At 41.5% G+C, this 20245-nt stretch overlaps 2 protein-coding genes across 8 annotated transcripts in view; one reads left to right on the top strand and one right to left on the bottom strand.

Moving 5' to 3' along the window:
• The window catches only part of lmtka (lemur tail kinase 1 a), a 29820-nt gene extending 22440 nt beyond the window's left edge, over positions 1-7380 (top strand). For all 3 annotated transcript variants that reach the window (XM_006791371.3, XM_006791370.3, XM_006791372.3), the window contains 7 exons: positions 354-438; positions 527-648; positions 837-986; positions 1663-4954; positions 5043-5223; positions 5313-5516; positions 5802-7380. In XM_006791371.3, coding sequence (XP_006791434.2) covers positions 354-438; positions 527-648; positions 837-986; positions 1663-4954; positions 5043-5223; positions 5313-5516; positions 5802-5830 — 4063 coding nt within the window. In that variant the 3' untranslated portion in view covers positions 5831-7380. The remainder of the gene's footprint in view (positions 1-353; positions 439-526; positions 649-836; positions 987-1662; positions 4955-5042; positions 5224-5312; positions 5517-5801) is intronic.
• A 548-nt stretch (positions 7381-7928) lies between these two features.
• baiap2a (BAR/IMD domain containing adaptor protein 2a) overlaps positions 7929-20245 on the bottom strand; it is a 50617-nt gene continuing 38300 nt past the window's right edge. Inside the window, exons 7-15 of one of the 5 annotated variants that reach the window (XM_035908001.2) lie at positions 17451-17603; positions 15486-15728; positions 14460-14691; positions 13884-14085; positions 13709-13777; positions 13476-13629; positions 13193-13230; positions 9428-9470; positions 7929-8935 (exon numbers count right to left, since the gene is read on the bottom strand). In XM_035908001.2, the coding sequence (XP_035763894.1) occupies positions 9443-9470; positions 13193-13230; positions 13476-13629; positions 13709-13777; positions 13884-14085; positions 14460-14691; positions 15486-15728; positions 17451-17603 (1119 nt within the window). In that variant the 3' untranslated portion in view covers positions 7929-8935; positions 9428-9442. The other 4 variants (XM_006791367.3, XM_035908000.2, XM_006791366.3 and 1 more) reach the window with 4 other exon arrangements.

Here is a 20245-nt window from a genome sequence, read left to right on the forward strand (position 1 = left end):
GAATTTTAACTGACAACATTACTGTGTTGCAGTAAAATAAGAAGTGCCAACATTCTAGTGCAGGTTAAAAGAAAAATCACCCCAGACTCTTCTCAAGATACTTCAGCTGCAATTTTTTAAACTAGATCAGATCACAAGAGAAACATTTTTTTAAACATGAAAATACCAAAAAGTTAAATTATTAAGGAACATGCTTAGACGGTAACACACACATGGACAGAGAGTTAATTAGGTGAAAACAATAACAGCTACATTGTTGCACATAGTGTGTCTTTCTGAATAAAAGTGGCATTGTTTTATCTCTCTATTTAACAGTTTTTTGGGGGGGGTTGGTTGTTTTTTATTTTCAACAGTGACCTGGCCTTGCGAAACTGCCTCCTAACATCAGAAATGTCAGTTAAGATTGGAGACTATGGACTTTCTCACAGTCGGTACAAGGTTAGTCTTTTGAAATATCTGTAATTTCTAAAGACTGCTAGTAATTCTCCTAGTACTCAATATCTCTCTTTTTTTTTAAATTCTGTAGAATGACTATTATATAACACAAGACCAGATTTGGGTACCCCTGCGCTGGATTGCACCTGAACTCATAGACGAGGTCCATGGAAACCTGTTGGTTGTTGACCAAACCAAAAGCAGCAACATATGGTGAGTTATGTAAAGGGAGAGAAATGGAAGCTTTTATTGCAGATTATCGAAGCTACAGTTCGAGTTCACACATACTTAAGGCAAGCCGTCTGAAGGGTTACCGAATGAGTGGAACAGTTTGTTTGGAAAGTTTTTCTATCCGGAATATGTGAATTGACCAACCTAAAATATTTCTTTGTGTGTTTCAGGTCATTTGGGGTGACTTTGTGGGAATTGTTTGAGCTGGGAAACCAGCCGTATAGACACTATTCTGACAGACAGGTCTTGACATATGCTGTGAAGGAACAGCAGCTTAAACTACCCAAACCCCAGCTCCAGTTCCCCTTGGCTGACCGCTGGTAAGATATCCACACATAACTACACTCAGGAGAACCTACTGTACATACAGTGAATACTGACACTCAGAAAAGACTAGTTAGCTTATACATTAGTGATGCCACACAAAATAGATTCTAGATGCTGGTAAGCCTTCAGTTCAAACTGACCAATGAGTTTCTAACAACCTTTATTTTGATACAAGTCCATTGTAGCAACATTTGTCTTTGCTACCAAGGGCAGATGATCAATACTCTCCCTATTCTTTATGATCCCCTTGGCATCGACCAGATCTGAATCACCTCATTCATCTTTACCTGGGAAGCCTGCCAGATATTGTTTTTTATTTATTTTTTTATTTCAAAATTGCTCCCTAAGGAATTAAACCTTTTGGTACAAACACTGAGAAGCCACACAGATGCACAAAGAAAAGCATAAACATCTCCTAACTGTGTCAGCATCTCCACTGCACCTCCTTCATATACTATGCTGTATATGCTCTTGACTAGTGCAGTAAATAAGTGCTAGGTGTTGCTATAAAGTGCTGACTTTGAAGTTCTCCTTATATTACCTTTTTTTAAAAAAAAATGTTGCTTCTGAACTTTTCTTCTTTTTTTAACAAAAATATCTTAGGATACCAATAAGTGTTTTCCAGCCTGAAGGTGTGTGTGGTCTTTTCGGTCCCTCTTCTCCGTTCAGGTACGAGGTAATGCAGTTCTGCTGGCTGCAGCCAGAGCTGAGACCCAGCAGTGAGGAAGTACACCTTCTGGTCACATACTTGTGTGCCAAAGGCTCCAGTGAAGCTGAGGAAGACTTTGAGCAACGCTGGAATGCCTTGAGACCCAATTTGCTTGGCAGCACCTCTCACACAGCTACATCCACAGCTCTAGTTCTAACCCCTACAACAGCCTCAGCTGATGCCCCTAATACAGACCAAACTCAAGCAGTGGAGCTGGCCTCCTCTGCTTCATCCTCCTTCCCCCTCTTGGAGCACTTCTCTGACAGCTTCCACTCTGACACAGGTGATGACCTACTGACTGTCACAGAGACCAGCCACGGTCTCAACTTTGAATACAAATGGGAGCAGGCCCGAGCTGAGCAACCCTACTGCTCCTCCTCCACCAGTGGTCCACTGGGCCAAGGGAACCCACATTACCAGGATATCTACTATTCAAGCAAGGGAAGCACCACAGGGGGCTGCAAGACTGATAGCCTTACCTCAAGCATGTCCCCATCCTATTATGAACCCCAACACCCGAGTGTGGTTCCAGTATTGAGTGCCCACAGCCCCTCAGTCAGCAGTGAGTACTACATTCGCATAGAGGAACCAGTAGAGTGTAACATTAACCTGGATGACAGCATTGTGGACTACAGCCCAGGATTAGAAGTCAGTGACAGTAGATTGTTATCTGAGAGTGAAACTTGTTCAACCACAGCACAACCCAGCGCATACTGGTCTACTGCTGATAACATCAAATCCACTGCCTATGACTCTGATTCAAGTCCCACTAGCCAACTAACCAGGGAACCACTGCTCAGACACATATACAGCACCAGCCCCCCACAACTAGGCCACTCCCAAAATTGCCTTTCGTCCAATCTCAATGACTCTGCAGAACGGCCAGCAGAGTCTAAGGAGCAGTTAGAGAACCCACGCAGTTTATCACAAGCAGTCAGTAGCCCCAGCTTAGGGTTCTGTGATCCCTACCTTGAAGCAAACACAAATCATAGCACAGTTAATGAAAGCTGCCATAATATGGTAGGTCATCTTAGGAAGAGACTATCTATTGTTAACCACATCGGAATTGATGCAGGAACTGCTGACGGCGTGCTTTTGGGTCAACAGAGAAGTGGAGAAATCGAGGATGACCTTTTCTCCGAGGGAGAGGCCACAAACTGGATCTCAAACCATTCTGCAAACAATAACAGCCTGAGCTTTGACACAAGGCAGACAGGCAGTGGAAGTGACAGCTGTCTGGATCTGCAGTATACCGGTCAGTCAAACACAACTGAATTATGGTCTTTAACCAAAGCCACCACCAGAACCTTCCACAGCTCCAGGTCTTGTGGTGCCTCAGAAGGAGGAGGAAGAGGATCTGACTGTAATAGTTGTAGCAAACCAACTGATTTAGGCTCATACATTCACTTATGCCACCAAGAAAAAGAAGAAGATGCCTTTCAAGTGGAAAGGAACGTAACTAAAGATAATGTGCAAAGTACCAATTCTCTCACAGATGCAAGAATAAATACCAGAGATAGAGAGGGTGGAAAATATGAAACGCAATCCTTTCTTTATGGAGAGAGAACGTATTCTGAAATGATACCTGAGGCAAGCCACGTAAAATCACCATCCTCTTTTAGGAAGCCTCAGGCTAGTCAAGCAGGACAACTGTCAGATAAGCAGAGAAGTAAGATCTGGGAGGGCATTTCGACAGGAGTATCTTTTGATCTGAGCGACAAGAAGCTAAACTATGCAGAGGCACCTGAGAGAAGCAGAACATTAGATAGTGGAGTTGGCGTAAGAGACTCCAGCATATGCCTGGTTGAACTTGGTGACTACAGTGAGGAAGAAGATGACATTACAGATATTACTTCAGGGATCTTTGCAGACTTCAACCTCGACTATGCTGAGATAGAGGAGGAAGAGCTCAGCCCGCAGAAGAAGCCAGAGGCAGCTGGTGACTCTTTAGACACCAACAACCTGTTTTCATCAATGGCAAGCCCCTTAAGCCCTGATCCCTTCAATATCCCAGTCCTGCCCAAATCACTGGATAGCGGCTATGACACAGAGAACAACGAATCTCCAGAGTTTATTTTTAAAGAGCTTGGAGATCCCCTGGGTGGTGAGAGGAGCCCTAGGCTGGGCGGAGAATCCGAGCTTGTTTTGCAGGTGGGTTTAGGACAAGGGGTCTGCACTTCCACAAGCAACTTAGAGGTACAGTTAAAAAGTCTAACTGAGAAGAACCCCTACAGGGACTCAGCCTATTTTTCTGACTATGATGAGAGGAGTCCCCAAGAGGATGGCAGTAAGTTCTTTGCAGGTCCACGTAACTGTCACCCCCCTGCTGAGAAACCAAGCCTTTTAGGAAATAATCATGCTGTAGAAAAGAAGTTTGCCAATGGGGAAACTTTAACAAATCTGAGACACATCAAAAGTTGTGCTTTGGTGAATCTCTCAGAGGCTGACAATAGTTCACCCCATTCTCTTCCCACCCCTGGGTTGTCTATGCTGTCACCATTTCCTCCACAGATGGGTGGCTGCCTGACCAAAGAGACCGCCCCGGCAGATGATGATCTTGGGTTGGAGACAGAGCACTCAGAAGACGAACCTTTCACAGAGCTTAACCCCGCCACTGGATCTGAGCCAAATTCCACTGTCCAGGATGCCCGGGAAGAGGGGAGCAGGAGAGAAGACTGCTCCAATTCCCAGTCATTGCATACTGGCTCCACCACAACCAACAATGACAATGACGAGTCCCCCGAAGAAAATGAAAATGGTGATGGCTCCACAGAGGAGGAGGAGCTACCCGAATTCAGTCATGTCAACGAGGAGACAGACGACAGAGGGGACGGTGCGAGAATAAATGAGGAAGAATTTGAGGACATAGATGCAGAGGAATGTGACTCACAAGACAGTTTGTGTGGAGAATCCAATGGTCCTCTTGACCTGTCCACTTCCTCATCATTGCTGGAGCTTTGTGGAGAGGATGTAAGAGCTCCACTGGAGGAGGCAGAGGATGAAGATGACTCGGATGATAGCGATTCTGATGAAGAGCTGAGGACCTACAACATTCAAGATGAAGACAGTGAGGAGAGTGAGGAGGATTTCACCACAGTGCCGGTGGTGGTGAGTGACTGCAGCAGGGCTAGACACCTCCGCAGCCTCCTGAAGATGCCCGGCCTGCTCACCGAATCCTTCTGTGAGGAGTTGGAGAGGAAGAAAAAAGCGGTGTCTTTTTTTGATGATGTCACAGTGTTCCTTTTTGACCAGGTACAATATTTTAATAGGTCAACGTTGTACAAACTGGGGAGATTATTATATTAAATTAAATCACTTAATTGGTTTTTATGCCTTCCAGGAGAGCCCCACAGGAGAGCTGGCCGACTATTCCTTCTCAACAGAAGTAGAGGCCAGTGGAGAGGAAACATCAGAGACAAAAAACTTTGACCAGCAGCCCCAACCTGACCCTGAACTCGAAGCTCAGTCACGTGAATCACCCTGTGTTTCTAAACAAACAGATGGAAACAATTCAGAAGAGGGTGAGGATGCAATATGTTGCAAAGAATAAGCCTAACTTTTTTTCTCACTGCATTTAACAAAGCGATTATGACTTTCTGTGTGCATTCAGGTGGGAACTGTGAATCGGAAGATGACCTGTCCTTTGAGCCCTCTCCATCCTCACCTGTCACCACACTTGAGCCCGCGTTAACACCCACTTCTCTCTCCAACAGTCCCGAGGCACCTAAACCAGCTGCTGTAGCACTTAATCGTTTTATGGTGTCACGATTCTCTATCACACATGTTTGCGACTCCCAGATGAGCTCAGCAAAAGGTAAAAATGCCTTTTAGTCCAACTTGTGGTAGTAAAAGTTCCTCTAAAATTGTGACACTCCACTAAACGTCACCTCAGTTTAAAATACTGATCCTACTTTGTAATGTGGCTATTGAAAGATGGCTTCCATTGTAATGTTGTAAGCAAAGATCCACATGCAGCTAATATAAACAGTTGAAAGACAAAGTGGATTTAAAGATTCCTAAAATCGAATATTGTTGTGAAGTTGGTAAATAAATAAATATAATATTTTACCTTCTATTTCCAATGTCTTGTGTCCCACAGGGAACAGTGACAATAATCCAAAAGACTGAGAGTGCCATGCCACCACGATGAGAGAAGGTCGATTCCAGGTTCTTCTCAACACAGAAAAAGCAGCATTATTATATCTAGATGTTTTACAGAGTTTTATTTTTTAATCGACCTTTGGGGCATCTGACCCTGGTGACCCTTTATGAGACAGTGCCTCATATTGTAGTGAAGTACCCCGAATGATTTGCACACTATTATTATTATTTTATTTATTTTTTATGAAAAAAGAGCAATAGCTGCACGGATGGCAAGCTAAAGTGGATACAAAGCGAAGTGTTATTGTCTGCAGAAATAGAAATGTTAGTTTTGACACGCAGTATTTATTTGCTAAATGCGGCATCAGTACCTTTTCGTGACCTTACAGTTCTTTTGATTTGTGAATTATAAAAATAATCCTCCCAAAAAAGGAAAAAGAAAAAAAAAAGTGAAATGACAGACATAGCTGCTCCTCTCATTGGCTGCCTTTGTCCATCCGCTTACCATCTGGCATTTTCTGGCAACTTAAGACTGTTACGGCTCTCATTGTCGGTGCCAGAAAACAGTGCTTGATGATTGTTACATAAGAAACTACAATGGATTTTCAAACAAAATATTTGACTTCAATGAAAAGTTATAGCTGGTGATGATGGTGGAGCTGGAGGTGCTTCATCCTAATTTCTCACGTTATCCAAATCACCATTGTGGGACTTTGTGGATTTAATGTTAATGGCAACATAATACAGAAAACCAGGATGTTACCACTACCATATTCTCCACCACTCACTCTAGTTAATGACAACCCACGGCTCTCCACACCTTTCTGAAACACTTTGTGTTCCCCACGTTGCTCTTCGTGTCCACATTCTGCAACGAATCAGCTGAACAATGAGATTCCCCCCATTAGTGTCCACGTGCCGTTTATAGATTTAGGGTTGTTGTTTTTTTGTTTTTTTTAAATAAATTTGATCATCAGTAGAATGACTTTAAAAGGGACTTAGATGTGTCACCACTGTTGAGTGGTGTCAGTATCAACATGCCAGTTATAAATGTTGAATGTCAGTTATCATTTTCGAGCATCTTTTCTACAGCTAGGTCTTGGTCTCATCCATTATGCATCTGTTATGTTAGTGCTGAATGAACCGGGTATGAGGTGATAAGGGGAAGAAAAAAAAGACATTCAAAATAGGACAATTGTATGAATCCTATATCAACATGTAGCAGGTAGCTTGACTTGAATTACTACTGCTGTATCGGCAGCTCACTCCCCCTTCTCTATCCTCCTGTAGCTCCAAGTGCCAATTCAGTTTCCTCTTTCCTTGCCTTTGAAGTTCTGCAAGAAGAGAAAACATTGCTAGTATTTTTGTATAGAGAATTTGAAGAAGATGCAATCCAGGATGATAGTCTCTCAAATTTGCCAAAGAGATATTTCAAAGCCCATTGGCTAAAGTGGCAGACGCCTTTGGAGAAGGTGAGGTGGGTTGTTCTATGCACCGGTAGTAACATCATTGCTGTTTCCATTCATCCCTCACTCACGGCTGTTGTACTATCCAAAACAAATAAATCCAAATACTTTTCCCCCTCTTGTGTCTGTGATATATTTATCTGCATTAATGTCAACAAGTGTAAAACAAATGAAACACAACACATAAAAGTATGAAGTCTGTGCCCATATGGATTTATTTTGGACAAGTTAATTTACATGCATGGTCTGCACGGTACAGATATAATACAAACAGAGAGACATGGACGAGGTGAGGGCTATATAAAAGTTAAAAAAAATGCATTTGAAACTTGATTCTTAAATGAGCTATGTAGTAAAAGCATGACCGTAATTCTCAGTGGAAACGACTCATCCACAAAAGGTTTTTGTGACGTAACAGTTTATTTCCTGGAGACTAAGAGGCATTTCAGCTCATTCACACAACACATTCTTACTTTTCAACCACACTTTCAGCACTAACCCCATACATCATATTGTAAAAAAGAAAAACATGCCTCTAATCTTGTGTCCCAGGTGAGTGTACTGTAAAATACTGAGAACAAATGATCAAAGCTATGATAATACTGTACCTTATATGATAAGCTACCACCCCCTCAAAGCTGAATATATATATGTATTTATATATATATATATTAAAAAAACAAACAAAAAAAAACCTCCTGTATGCACTGCATTTCATTTCCTGGCAATCTGGCAGCTTAGATATTACTGAAATTTGAACATAAGGAAAGAGTAGCAGTTTATTCCCATGTTATACCTGTGGAATTGCGCCTGCACTATACGAAAGCTTGCTCAAGCCAAAGAAAGTGAAATAATCCCATCAATGTTTTCAGTAATATAAAAATACAAATAGAACTGCGATGCATGTTCCCTCAAACCACTTTACAGAACAAAATGGATATCGCCATATGCATATAAAGAAAAAAACAAACAAAAAAAAGAACACCTAGAAGGCACAGTTCCCACATTGAAAATCTGGGTATACTGTATCACAACTAGTCAATATATAATTCTATATTATTACCTAACAAAAGCAAAATTATAGTTTACTCATCGCCTGTCAGGGTTCAACCATCAGTCTGAGTATTCAAATTACTCAGTTCACATTACAGCAATGTGTGGTAAACTGTTTACAACCATTTTTTCTCAGTTCTCACGTAAGCAACTATTGCAGTGTGCCCCTCCACTGATACTTAATTCAAATGATCTTCCAGTGAAAGTTACAGTGTAAAGTGTTGCAGAAACCAAAAATATAGCATAACAGAAGTACAGATAAATATTAATGTATTGGCATCACTACTTATTAGCAATACCTTATTCACAATTGGTATGATCTAAATAATTAAATCTAACTGTCACACTGTTCTGACTAAAACATTCAATGTTTCGTGAAAGCATTTGCAAAAAACATTGATGGGAAATTCTTTAAGTGAATTTCCACAGCCACTGGGCCCTCTTGCGATAACGTTATACAACTGAAACCTGCCAGTGTTGGCCATTATCTCTTGCTTTTTAAAAAGGAAAGGCCCGCGAGGGTAAAAAGGGGGCAGCAGGCTGCTAGTAGAAGATGGGTGCAGCTCGGTCATCAGAGAAGGAAGGCCGGAGGTAGACCTCCAGGGAACGGTCACTGTGGGTGAGAGGAGGGGTGAGACAAGACTTATAGTTAGCTTGAGCAAAGTACAAGATCTAGATGGTTAATTATGTAACCACACCCAAAGACTTCTACCTTCCTAAAGTTTCCAACAGTAAGTTGAGCAAAAAGTTGCAGTTTTGTGAGATTTAGCAAGCATATGATGAACAAATTCTAATTAAATAGCGTGTTATAGGCATGCATGAAGGGTTAGTGTCTTCTCTGTATGATGTTGGGTTACACACAGAAAGAAAAAAAAATTACATAAATTAAAATATAAAAGTACTTCTTTTACAACCCAAGGCCTGCTGGATTGACAGAACCAAGTGATGCCAACTCCAAAGAGGCCAGAGGACAGAAAAGACCAGCTATTCCCCGCATCTTAACTGCAGCCAGACAGCCAATGACAACAATGAGAACCAGACAGTAATAGAGAGCAGAAGATAAGAGACTGCTTGGCTGAAAGGCGATGGAGACTGGTGGACTTACGGAGGTCCTGTTCCCTCAGAACCGGGACAATTCTGGACCCAAACTGGAAGGTAAAAAGAACTTTTGGATTTGAATGGCTCATCTCTCAGATCATGCATGGGTCACATTTTGTAAGGACACTGGTTAGTCTGGTGCAATGCATACATACTGAAACTGATAACAGTACACGACTGAAATGGGGGATGCAAAACAGAGGTACGCACTTCATGCTCAACATGCCATACTGTATACAGCACTCTACAATCCTTTCAAATTGCAAAGCTCACTGGGAACAAATCTGACAGTAAATAAAAATACATAAAATCATCCGCACGTCTGCTAAAAATGTGTGCGCTGCTGTTTATATAACCCAAATACAACTCAAGCACAAGTAAGTCAAAATCATATCTAAAAAACAACCAAAGAGGAGGAAAGCAGGCAGGTAGAGTTCAGGTCAAAGTGCACACAACATCACCTCACACACCAACAGGCTATCAAGAGCAGCACAGATGTTACAGGTGCTTGGGGGAGTGAGTAAGGATGAAACCGCATGCACAGAACAGAGTTGTGGCTTGAAATGAGTCACAGGTAGGTGTTGCTTTTGAGGGGGAAAAGTGAAAAATAAAAAGAATCAGTTCTGAGCCGAACAAGGAAATTATCATCGACAGAACAGATTTCTCGTCAGACCACACTGTTTATTAATATATAGATGTATGTTTTATTTAGAATACCTTTGTAAAAATTCACCATACATTCAAGGTCAAATCTCAATATTACATTTTCTGGTTTCCCTCCACAGCATGCATAAGATAAACACTTCAACTAATCAGCAGGTTTCATTGTTTCTGGAAATATGTTAATTTTTAATTTAATAATAATATTTAGTATTATTATTATCATTTATTTGATTTTATTTTTTACAAGGACAATATATTGTTTTTTAAAAAAGAAAAGACCAAAAAAATAAATAAGAAAACAACAAAAAAAAAACTACATAGCCACTCAGGGAATACAATCATAAACACTGAAAGCTGCAGAAGCTGTGGTTATTATTTAACCTAAAACTAATTCACAGCTGTTATTGGGGATACTCAACAAAAGATCATGGACCCTTCCAAGCTAACTGTACCTCCAGGATTAGGAAAAAAAAGTGGGGGAAAAAAAAGGAAAGAACAAAAAAAAGAAGACAAAACTGAAGGTTACAGGAGTGAGGCATTTTATTTAAGTAATAACTGTGGCAGTAGGTTCAGGAAAGGATGGCAAAAAGAGGGTTTGTGTTGACAAAAGTGGGAATTTTAATTTAATTTGCTTTTTTTTTTTTACTATACCATGTGATGACCAAAAATACAGTGCAATTTAGTGGACGGACAAAAACAATTTATATTTAGCTATATATATAATGTATATTATTGAAGCTCAATTAAAAAAATGCTTCATCGCACATAAAATCTGTATTAAATAGAAAAAAAAAAAGCAAAGTAAGGCATATATGACACACCCTCTGGACGGAAAATAAAGTCTAGCACTGACACGAGGAAGCACAGCAGGACGTAGGGGAACTCTCAGAATGGAAACAGAGTAATCTGCCGTGCAGCCTTACTTTGAACAAAGCTTTTTGAGCGTGTATGTGTTTGGTGGGAAATCAATAATATTGGGCCCACTTGTGCTTAAAAAGGCCATTCAGTCAGTGGCTTTAGTACATCGACATTGAAGTCTTTTGGCACTTGTACAGTACATGAATGTCCTTTAGTTTGACAAAATGACACAACCATGTACATGCATGAAAGATAAGCAGTAGCAAAGGCAGTCTCTTGCGAGATCAGTCCGTGATGGTGGACTGTGATAGCGAATTCAGAGTCCATATCGCTGCATGCCGAGCAGGTAGGCCCCGCTCTGGCTCTCTCGCTCAACGCAATCCTCCACCCACCAACCGCTACTGTCCACACCGACACCACCACCAGCAGCACCCCAGGACGGACGGAAGGAGGAAAGGAGGGACCCGGGGAGGAAGAGAGGACAGAAAGGAGGGATGAAACTGGCCTCTTCCATTCGGAGAAGGGGTGTGTGTGGAGGCAGAGGAGAAGAGGTGGAGATAATTGGACAGGAGGGAGGCTAAGAAGGGGGAAAGATGGGGGGGGGGGGGGGGGGGGGGGGGGAGGCCCCTGTGCTATCCGGAGCTGTCTGTTTCTGTCTGTATGTCTGTTCTCACACAGTCGAAATCAATTTGCCATCAGGACTGTCACTGTGGAACAAAGAGAGAAGGAAGCTTGCCAGGTCGGACACACTCAGAGAGAAATGGAGAAAGACAAGACAGGCACAAGGCGGCAGAGTAGAGTTTAGGAGAAGGGCAGGTGGGGTCAGGAAATCTATTTTGCCCCACCCACAGCTACAACTCCAAACACACCCTGCCATAATCAAGAAGATTGGACTTCCAATTCCCTCATCAACACTTTTACGCAGATCTGTTTGCTGATATTGTTGTGCATATTTTGATTGTGTTTGACTCGACCAGTCTTTGAAAAACAGACAAACCCAATATGTTGCTGTTGATGAGAAAATCATCAAGTCATCTCCTTAGCTGGAGGGATGCAGTATTAGTCTGTTGGGGTGAATACACCCCGCAGGACAGAGTTGTCTCAAAATACTGATACAGAAAGAAAAATACACACACATTTAGAGCAGACAGGAGTATGTAAAACATCTTGACACTGGTGCCCAAAGCCCCAGGCTGACAAGCAGCGATGACTGAGATGAAGTCAGCGTGATGTCTACTGTCACAACATGTAATCCACCAAACACCAGTACAAATGCACATACACACCAGGACATTTCTCCTCTCTCCCACTCTCACACGTACACACATTTACATACAGCTATACACGCAAAGATGCACTCCCTGATCGGACAGAAACAGGCACAGCATAATTCTGAACTTTAACCTCACATTACCCTGACGAGTCAGCAAGGACTTGTTTAGAGTTAAAACACAATGGATCAAAAAAAAAATCACTCTGTCAATACACTGATACTGACCCTGCTCAACTTTAACAAGCTACTTAAAAAGTAAAGAAGAGCAAAGAGGAAAGGATAAAGACGACACAAGAAATAATATTTAAAGCAAACACTGCATACATACAGTATGGCAAAGTTGCAAATTTTAAATTCTATGGCAAAGCAGAACTTTTGCTTGAGTCCAAGTGTTATCGTTAGTTTAGAAACAATTAGTGGATGAAGAGATCAGTGGCCTACTGTCAAAGTTGTGTCCAAAAAAAAAGAAAAAAGGCCAAATTTATCCAAGATTGTCATCTCTTTTTTTCAGTTTGAAATCAGTAGTAAACTACCGTCTTTGGGATTGTTGGCAAAAAATGAATAAATAAAATCAAATCAAATAATAGTATAAAATAGATAAATAAGTAAATAAAAACACTCCTGCACATAAAAAAATTAAAAACACACTAAATAAATTAAAAATAGTAATAAAAGTAGATTGATAATAAATAATAAAAAAATAAATTTACAGAACAATTGAGCTTTGTTACCACTAACTCAGGCATCACACTTCGATCCATACTGACTTTGTGATGACCCCAGTATTAGTAGGTTTTTTTTCCTCAGTAAAATAAATTTTATCTGTTTAGAAAGCAGTGAAAGTATGCTACATTTAAATTGGGATATGTGCATGTTCAGCAGTTGCCTTGCTGCCTCGAGTGTCAAGTGTTTCAGATGGCAGTAGCAGTCATACATTATCCATCAATACTTAGTAGGTAGGGCAAAAAAGGCACTTACCTTGTGGCAAAGCGACCATCATAATCCTCAATAGCAGGCTGAAAAAACAAGTGTTAAGCAGTCATTGTGTGCTCATAGACCCACTACTGAATTATCTGCTGTATTTAAATACAAACACTAGATGGCAGCAGAAAGCAAAAGTCTGATTTTCACTTACTGCAGGATTACTCATTTAATTACGCAACATAAGACAAACTCAGGTGGCAGCTACAAATTAATTTAGCAAGTAACAAGTGCAGAAATGGTACTGTTCACTAAAAGGTACAGCGACATGTTACAGTACCTGTGTGCCAAAGCCTGCCATGCTGTAGGGGCGTGGGCGGGGCTGTGCTAGGCTTTGTGCCAGCAGTCGGGCAGTCAGGCCGTAGTCCGGTGTGGGCACTGATGCATCATTCTCCAACAAGTTCCCTGTACTGCTACTTTTCCCATGGTGCAGGCTGGAGGGGTAAGAAAACAATGGCCTCAGACTTGGTCTCATTCAGAATTATTAAGTGTGGCAGTGTTTATCCTGCATACTTCACTCTGAGCTTCTCACTGTCACTGTCAGGAAGCACGCGTGTGTAGGAGAACGGGAACCAGCCACGCCTGTTAAAAGTGCAGAGTTTGTTAAATGTACATACATACATACAAACATTTAGCTTATTTTACAGTTTGGATTCGGGCAAAACAGAATAAATTATACATTACTTACATCTTGTTTTTCTCATTCTCCCCATAGTGCCAGCCATCACGCGCTTCAGGCACTAGCAGGGTGATGACATCTCCCTCGGAGAAACTAAGCAGGGTGCTGTTGTCACCTGCAGCATGGGAAAAGATGGCCTGGACACGGGAGCGCCCGTTCTTTTCCAGTCCTGCCGCCATCGAACTGGATCTAGGCAGGGTTCGTGTCTCTCCTGTTGGGTTTGAAAGCAGATATGTGTGAGCAACATGATTAACATCAGGAACTGTTCATAGACTACTGGAATGACTTGAGCTGAACTAACTCAAAGTAAGAATCAGTCAACAGTCAGACATAACAACATTAGCAGCTTTTGTTATACAATTCTGTACTTAACTGAAATCTTGTATATGATCATATTATCAACATTTTAAAGCAAACTTCACATTTTCTTTTTTAACTCCATATTCAGGTTGGAAGGTAATGTTTCACCGTTATTGGAAAAATATTTGCAATGATACGTTTTATGCTCCTCAATGAAGGAAGAGATTCAAACATTCTGCCCGTTTTCCTCTTTCGAAGTTTTGTAGTATTTGGATAACATCTTACCCACTGGGTTTTTATTCTTGGCGGGGGCAGGCCTGCGGACAGGTAGGGTATTGGAGTAGACGTCGCTGACCTGTCTCTGGGGCTGGACCTGGGACTGTACCTGTGCCTGGGTTGAAGGGGATGAAGGCCTAACTTGGGAAATAGACATCGCTGCTTCTTCTGCCCAGTATTCCTCTCCTTGGACTCCTGTTGTCCCATTGACCATGGACATGCCATCGGGACCCATCAGTCTCTGAAATAAACAAGCATAGATTCACTAAGAACAATAAAAAGGGCTTACAGTGTGGAATGCTGTAGCAGCAGTTCATCCTAATTTTTTGGATTAAGATGAAGTTTGGTATATACGGAATAGCACTGGAGCTGTAGACCTACAAAAAAATTTCAAAGTGAATGATTAAGTCTAGTAAGTTCATCTAAGTTTACTTTGTTGCTGCACTGCATGAAATGAAGACTTAACAGCTCATTAACTTGAGTGCCATCTTTAAAGAGAAATGTTTGTTTGATTTGCTTCCTTATGGAGGGCCAAAAGCACATGAGCCGACATAAGGAGAGCAGTGCTAGCTCTTACTCAGTGGTGGCCTTGAGGAAATGGAGTGAAGAAACTCCAGTTAAATAATTTCATTTTCTCTATAAAAACAACCCTAAAGTATGTGTAAAATGCCAGGAATCTTAAATCTTTGACATCATATTTGAGAACTAAATTACAGAAGTAATATAAGGATCACTATCTGCGGAAGTGCATTGTGGGATCAAGCAATGGGGCAGAAGACCCTTTGAGTCCTGTGGGTTGTAGGGGTTCTGGGGAGATTGGAAACCAGATAAAAATTTTGGGTTGGTCCGTGTGCTCTTCTAGGCCTTTGGCACTGGAATATTCTTTGTCTGAACAATGCTGGTGTAGGTGTGCATGCCAAAGCCTTTACAGGAATGCAAGGACTCATAGGTTTCCAAGCAGAAAATCAATGCTATTAACTAACATAATAAACAGCAACTCACTTATTAACATAAATAAATATTTTCTAAACTTACCGCTGGGTGTCCAAGGCCACTACCCATAAAGACAGCCAACTCTGGGGGCACAGGAAGTGGCTGTGCCCCAGGAATGGGGTCTGAAATGACCAGATTGGATTTGGAGGTATGCAGAGGACTTGCACCCCCAAGGGCAGCAGAGCCCATCTGCTGGGCCAGGAGCATGGCCCTCTCCGGCAGCTTGTTTGGGTCTGAACAGGCCTGTTGCCACACTGGGATCTTCTGGGTCAGAAGGTCTTTACCCTGAAAGGAAGAAGGAAGTGATTTGGGGAAACCAGAAAAAACAAATTTATGTTAAAAGCAGAGATACTGTTGTGGCTGCAGTGTCAGCTAAGCAGCCGAGTGCTTAAAAAAAACCACACAAAACAAAACAAAAAACAAAAAAACAAGTCAAGTCCTCAAAGATATTTCCTTGCAGAGCATCCTTGACCACTGCCCTCAGTGCAGTTTTGATTTAATGTGCTGCGTGGGTGAGGCAGGCTAACAAACAACCAAGCTGCCCACTGCAACATCTCACAGCCCGTGGACACGGCTGTTCTTTTTTAAAACTACCAAAATACTGTACAGTTAAACCAAGATCACGTTTGTATGTCTGTATGGTACCTACACACACACATGCATGCACAAACTGTATTTTGTCACTCTGTATTGACCAGTCTGCAGCTCACATCATCTCTGTTTTTTTCTTTGTGTTACACACAGGCAAACACACACTAGAAACCCTCTGGGAGAGGGTTCTTCAGTTTGCTGAAGGTGAATTCTTCCCACGCACACCCCCATCCTGATTAATGACTAGACTCCATGATGGGGAAAAAAAGCAGCAGGAGGATAGCTGGCACGTGCACGCACGCACACGCACGCACACACACACCTCCTCCAGCCACATCTTCAGGCTGACAGTTTACACCCACCAGTATTCCCTGGAGACAGATGTACTCCATTACACATGAATTTGATATCCTTGAAAAATGGATAGGCTTGTATTTGCAGTTCACACAAGCTCACAGAAACACACACAGACACACACACACACACACACACACCGACAAACACACACACAAACCATAAATATATAAACTGACTAAATCCTTCTATAACAGCTCTCCACTACCTTTGATTGTATGCTATGAGGGGATATTTGCTTGGATTCAAAGGTTCTTTGCTTCAAATGTCAGCACCAATGTGAAAAATAACAAGCAGTTAAAAATTCTCTAGTGACTGCTGTTGTAAACAATACGGGCAAAAGGCTGTGTGCAATTTATTTCAATCCATTTTACTCTAGATTTGGCTTTTTAATGTCTTTTCCTATTAGCCTTTAATAAACTGAAAAAGCGAAGCCGTTCTCCACATAGAAAAAGGCAACCAGATGCATGCAGGTGCACTGATGGATTACAGCTTCGAATATACCTGTCAGCTTGGCACCGTCTACGATGATAATGAATTTTTTAAAAACAAAGAGGCCCCTTTGAGCGGTCAAAACAAATGCAACTGAATTATATATACACAACAGTGGTTCATAAACTTAAAATGACTCTGAGATAACAGATGGGGAGTAGTTGTTTAGACTGACTTTAAAAGCTCTGCACACGTCCCTTTTTGACCAGATAATACAGACAACATGTTTCAAATTATCTAAATTAATACAGCTACTGAAAACAGGCTAGGCTCCACATGGAGCTGAGCCTTGCCTACAAACGCTTGATAACTGAACAAATTATTACAGGAAATACTAACCATACAGGTATAAAATATTGTCTTAACCATTTATCCTATTTGGGGTCACCAGTGGGAGCTGTCATAAGTTGAAAGGTTACCACTTTTGCAGAAAAATACCAATTCAGGCTTGCATTCATATCAACGGCCAATTTAGAATTACCAATTAAAGTATGACTGTGGAAGAAAGTCAGTATCTGGAAAGAGACCGTAGTCTCCACCCAGAACGGTATGATAATTTAGTGATCTTACCTTGCCATGGTAGGCACTGCTGTTCTTAGCCACAGCACACTGACGGTCGACTAGGAAGCAGTACCTGCGGCGCTCCTCAGACAAGGCCGTCTTATATCCATCAGCAATGAAGGTGTCCAACTCAGTCTGCTTGCTGCTGATTGTCTCCACATACTGAAGGAGAAAACACAATGGACAGGACAATTACTGAGCAGGACATCATGATTACATCTGCAGATTTGTAGAAAGATTCCCAAAGATGTTTATGCAAAATAAATAAGAAGACCTTTCATTATTGCTGCTACAAATTCTACTGCTGAGACAGCCAGGAAAGAAGTTCTGGTTATTGGTACACTGTGAACTACAGATGCTTCGTAGGTATTGTAATTAAAGAAAAAAAAAGTAAAAAGACAGATTTCACATTTAATAAGTAAGGCCAGTGGACGGAAGATCTGACTAGAAAGGGGTCCTTGCAGCTGGCTAACACCTAAGTACTTTTTTTTTTTTTTCAAAATAACACCCTACTTCACATTCATGCAATTACACACATTCACACCAAGGAGCTGCTCAGTGCTGCACAATCTTGTACTGTCAATCACTTCACAGCTCCACTGGAGCAATTAGGGGTTAAGTGCACCTTGGCAGTAATAGTTGTGCAAGGAGAGAGCCTTACTCAGTAACTTTCTCTGGCAAGATTTTCCCTGCCGAGTGCTATCGAGGCACAGCAATTATGACTGAAGATCCCGCAGTGTGGAGGAGGAACTGCTCACAAAGACCCACTAATCCATTTTACATATTGGACAATAACAAATAACAGGTGTGTTAATGTCTGTACAAGAGTGAGTAATGTTAAAACAGCAGGAGGGAGAGATCCCAAACTTTAAGTTTGTCTAAACATGAATTCTGTAAAATGGGAAATGTCAGCGGGGACAGCACACAGACATGCACATGCATCGAAGGGTCAGTAAGTGGCGAGAAGCTATAGGGAGTCTTTTTTTTAAACAAGATAAAATGGCATTTTGATGTTTTTGCGACCACGTTCTTCCAAAGTGCGTTTACAATGCATTGAGTTTGCATTCAAGTAGCTAAGAGTTTTGCAGACTATTCTAAAAGTAGGTCAAATGAGTCAACTTTCATGGCTTTAATACTGTACCATCTGCTAATAAATACTGACCTAGAAGAGTGTGTTATATTTACTTGCATTGATTTTTAACTAGAGTGAAAACTGGGGTTTCTTTTGGTTGAATGCTCTGTAAATATACTTCATTCAGGTCATCTATGTTAAACATAAATACACTGTTGCAAGAATAAGATATCGACAATGCACAATATTTACACGAGCACTTAAATCCATCATAGGAATTTAAGAAATTTAGCCATACATGCAAATTTTAATCTGTAGTCCCGGCAGGTTTATGATAAATATTCTTAAAAAGTAAAGTTTGGATTAGTCTGAATCAAATATTAGCTAAATTCGGCTGCTTCCTTAACATAAGGGGTCACCACAGAGGTTACTTTAGGTCTGCTTCGAATGACCTTCTGGTGCAACCTGTCATCTTTCAGGACTGAACTTGGATCTTTCTCTTGTTCAGCGAAGGTGTAAACCACTGCATAGTAAAGCCACAAGTCTGCATCAAATATGATTCCTGGGTATTTGAATCTTACTGGCTGAAAAGAGAAAAATAGTTCATAACTTATGCTGCTGTTGGCATCTCAGTGTGATTAATAGGTCCTAAGTTCAGTGTTCTTAATTAAAATAGAAGTTCGAGGGTTCCACATTGTGGCCCATTAAGACTGATGAAGTTGATCAAATTCCTCCCCGTAGGCAAATCTAAGATCCCATGGTGAGACCATGCAGCGCCGATGTACTGCATTTCATTGAGTAACCACCAGAGCACACTACTTCCCCACCGCCAGCAGTCAACACAACACTGATTCCATGCGTGTAGGAATATTTAAAGTGGCTAAATGATAGTGAACACAAATATTTTGAAAAAGATGTGTCCAGCCATTCGTTTGCTTATCTAATTCAGGGTCACAAGGGGGGAGGTGTGGGACTGTACCCCAGTACCCCTAGCCAGTACCCCACTTAGAAGTGGGGAACCCCTGGACAGGTTGCCAGTCTGTCTCAGGGCTAACACAGCAAGACAAACAACCATTCACACTCAGGTTCACACCTACCGCCAATTTATAATTAACCTAACATGCTTGGCTTTCGATTGTGGGAGGAAGCCGGCGTACCTGGAGAGAACCCACACAGGCACAGGAAGAACATGCAAATGCGACAGAAAAAGGTCCCAGACGGCCGGTGGATTTGAACCCGGCACAGTCTTCCTGTGAGCAAACAGTGTTCACCACATTTTGAAATCCAGCCTTTTGTCACAGGAAGCAATTCACCTGCATCATTACACAATTCAATGGAGCCAGGTTGCAAATCAGGAAAGAGAAGGATGGAAGAATGATGCACATATTTTAGTCTACTGAGAGCTCTTTATTTCTTTTCTTTCTTTTTTTTTTACTACATTTTAATTTGGGGCATTCCTGCTCCCACCTGTTGCTTTCTTATTAAAGACTGCAATTTTGTTTTGGTATGAGTCATAGTCTACATTGCAGAGAGAATAAAGAGAGGAGGCAGAAAGCAAGAGAGAAATATGTCACACATCCGCCCCAAAGGTGGACAATTCAGCTTGCTAAAATGTGTAAATGGGTCTTCAGTTATATCAGGGAAGCCACAAAATGACCATTTAAAGATCTGCTCCTCTTCTTCTTCTCATTTCTCTGTTGGAGTGACCCTTTTTTTGTTTCTGCAGCCTGTG

The sequence above is a fragment of the Neolamprologus brichardi genome, chromosome 4 (genome assembly GCF_056152115.1).
Source record: "Neolamprologus brichardi isolate AB-2024 chromosome 4, ASM5615211v1, whole genome shotgun sequence".
In the NCBI taxonomy this organism is placed as follows: domain Eukaryota; kingdom Metazoa; phylum Chordata; class Actinopteri; order Cichliformes; family Cichlidae; genus Neolamprologus; species Neolamprologus brichardi.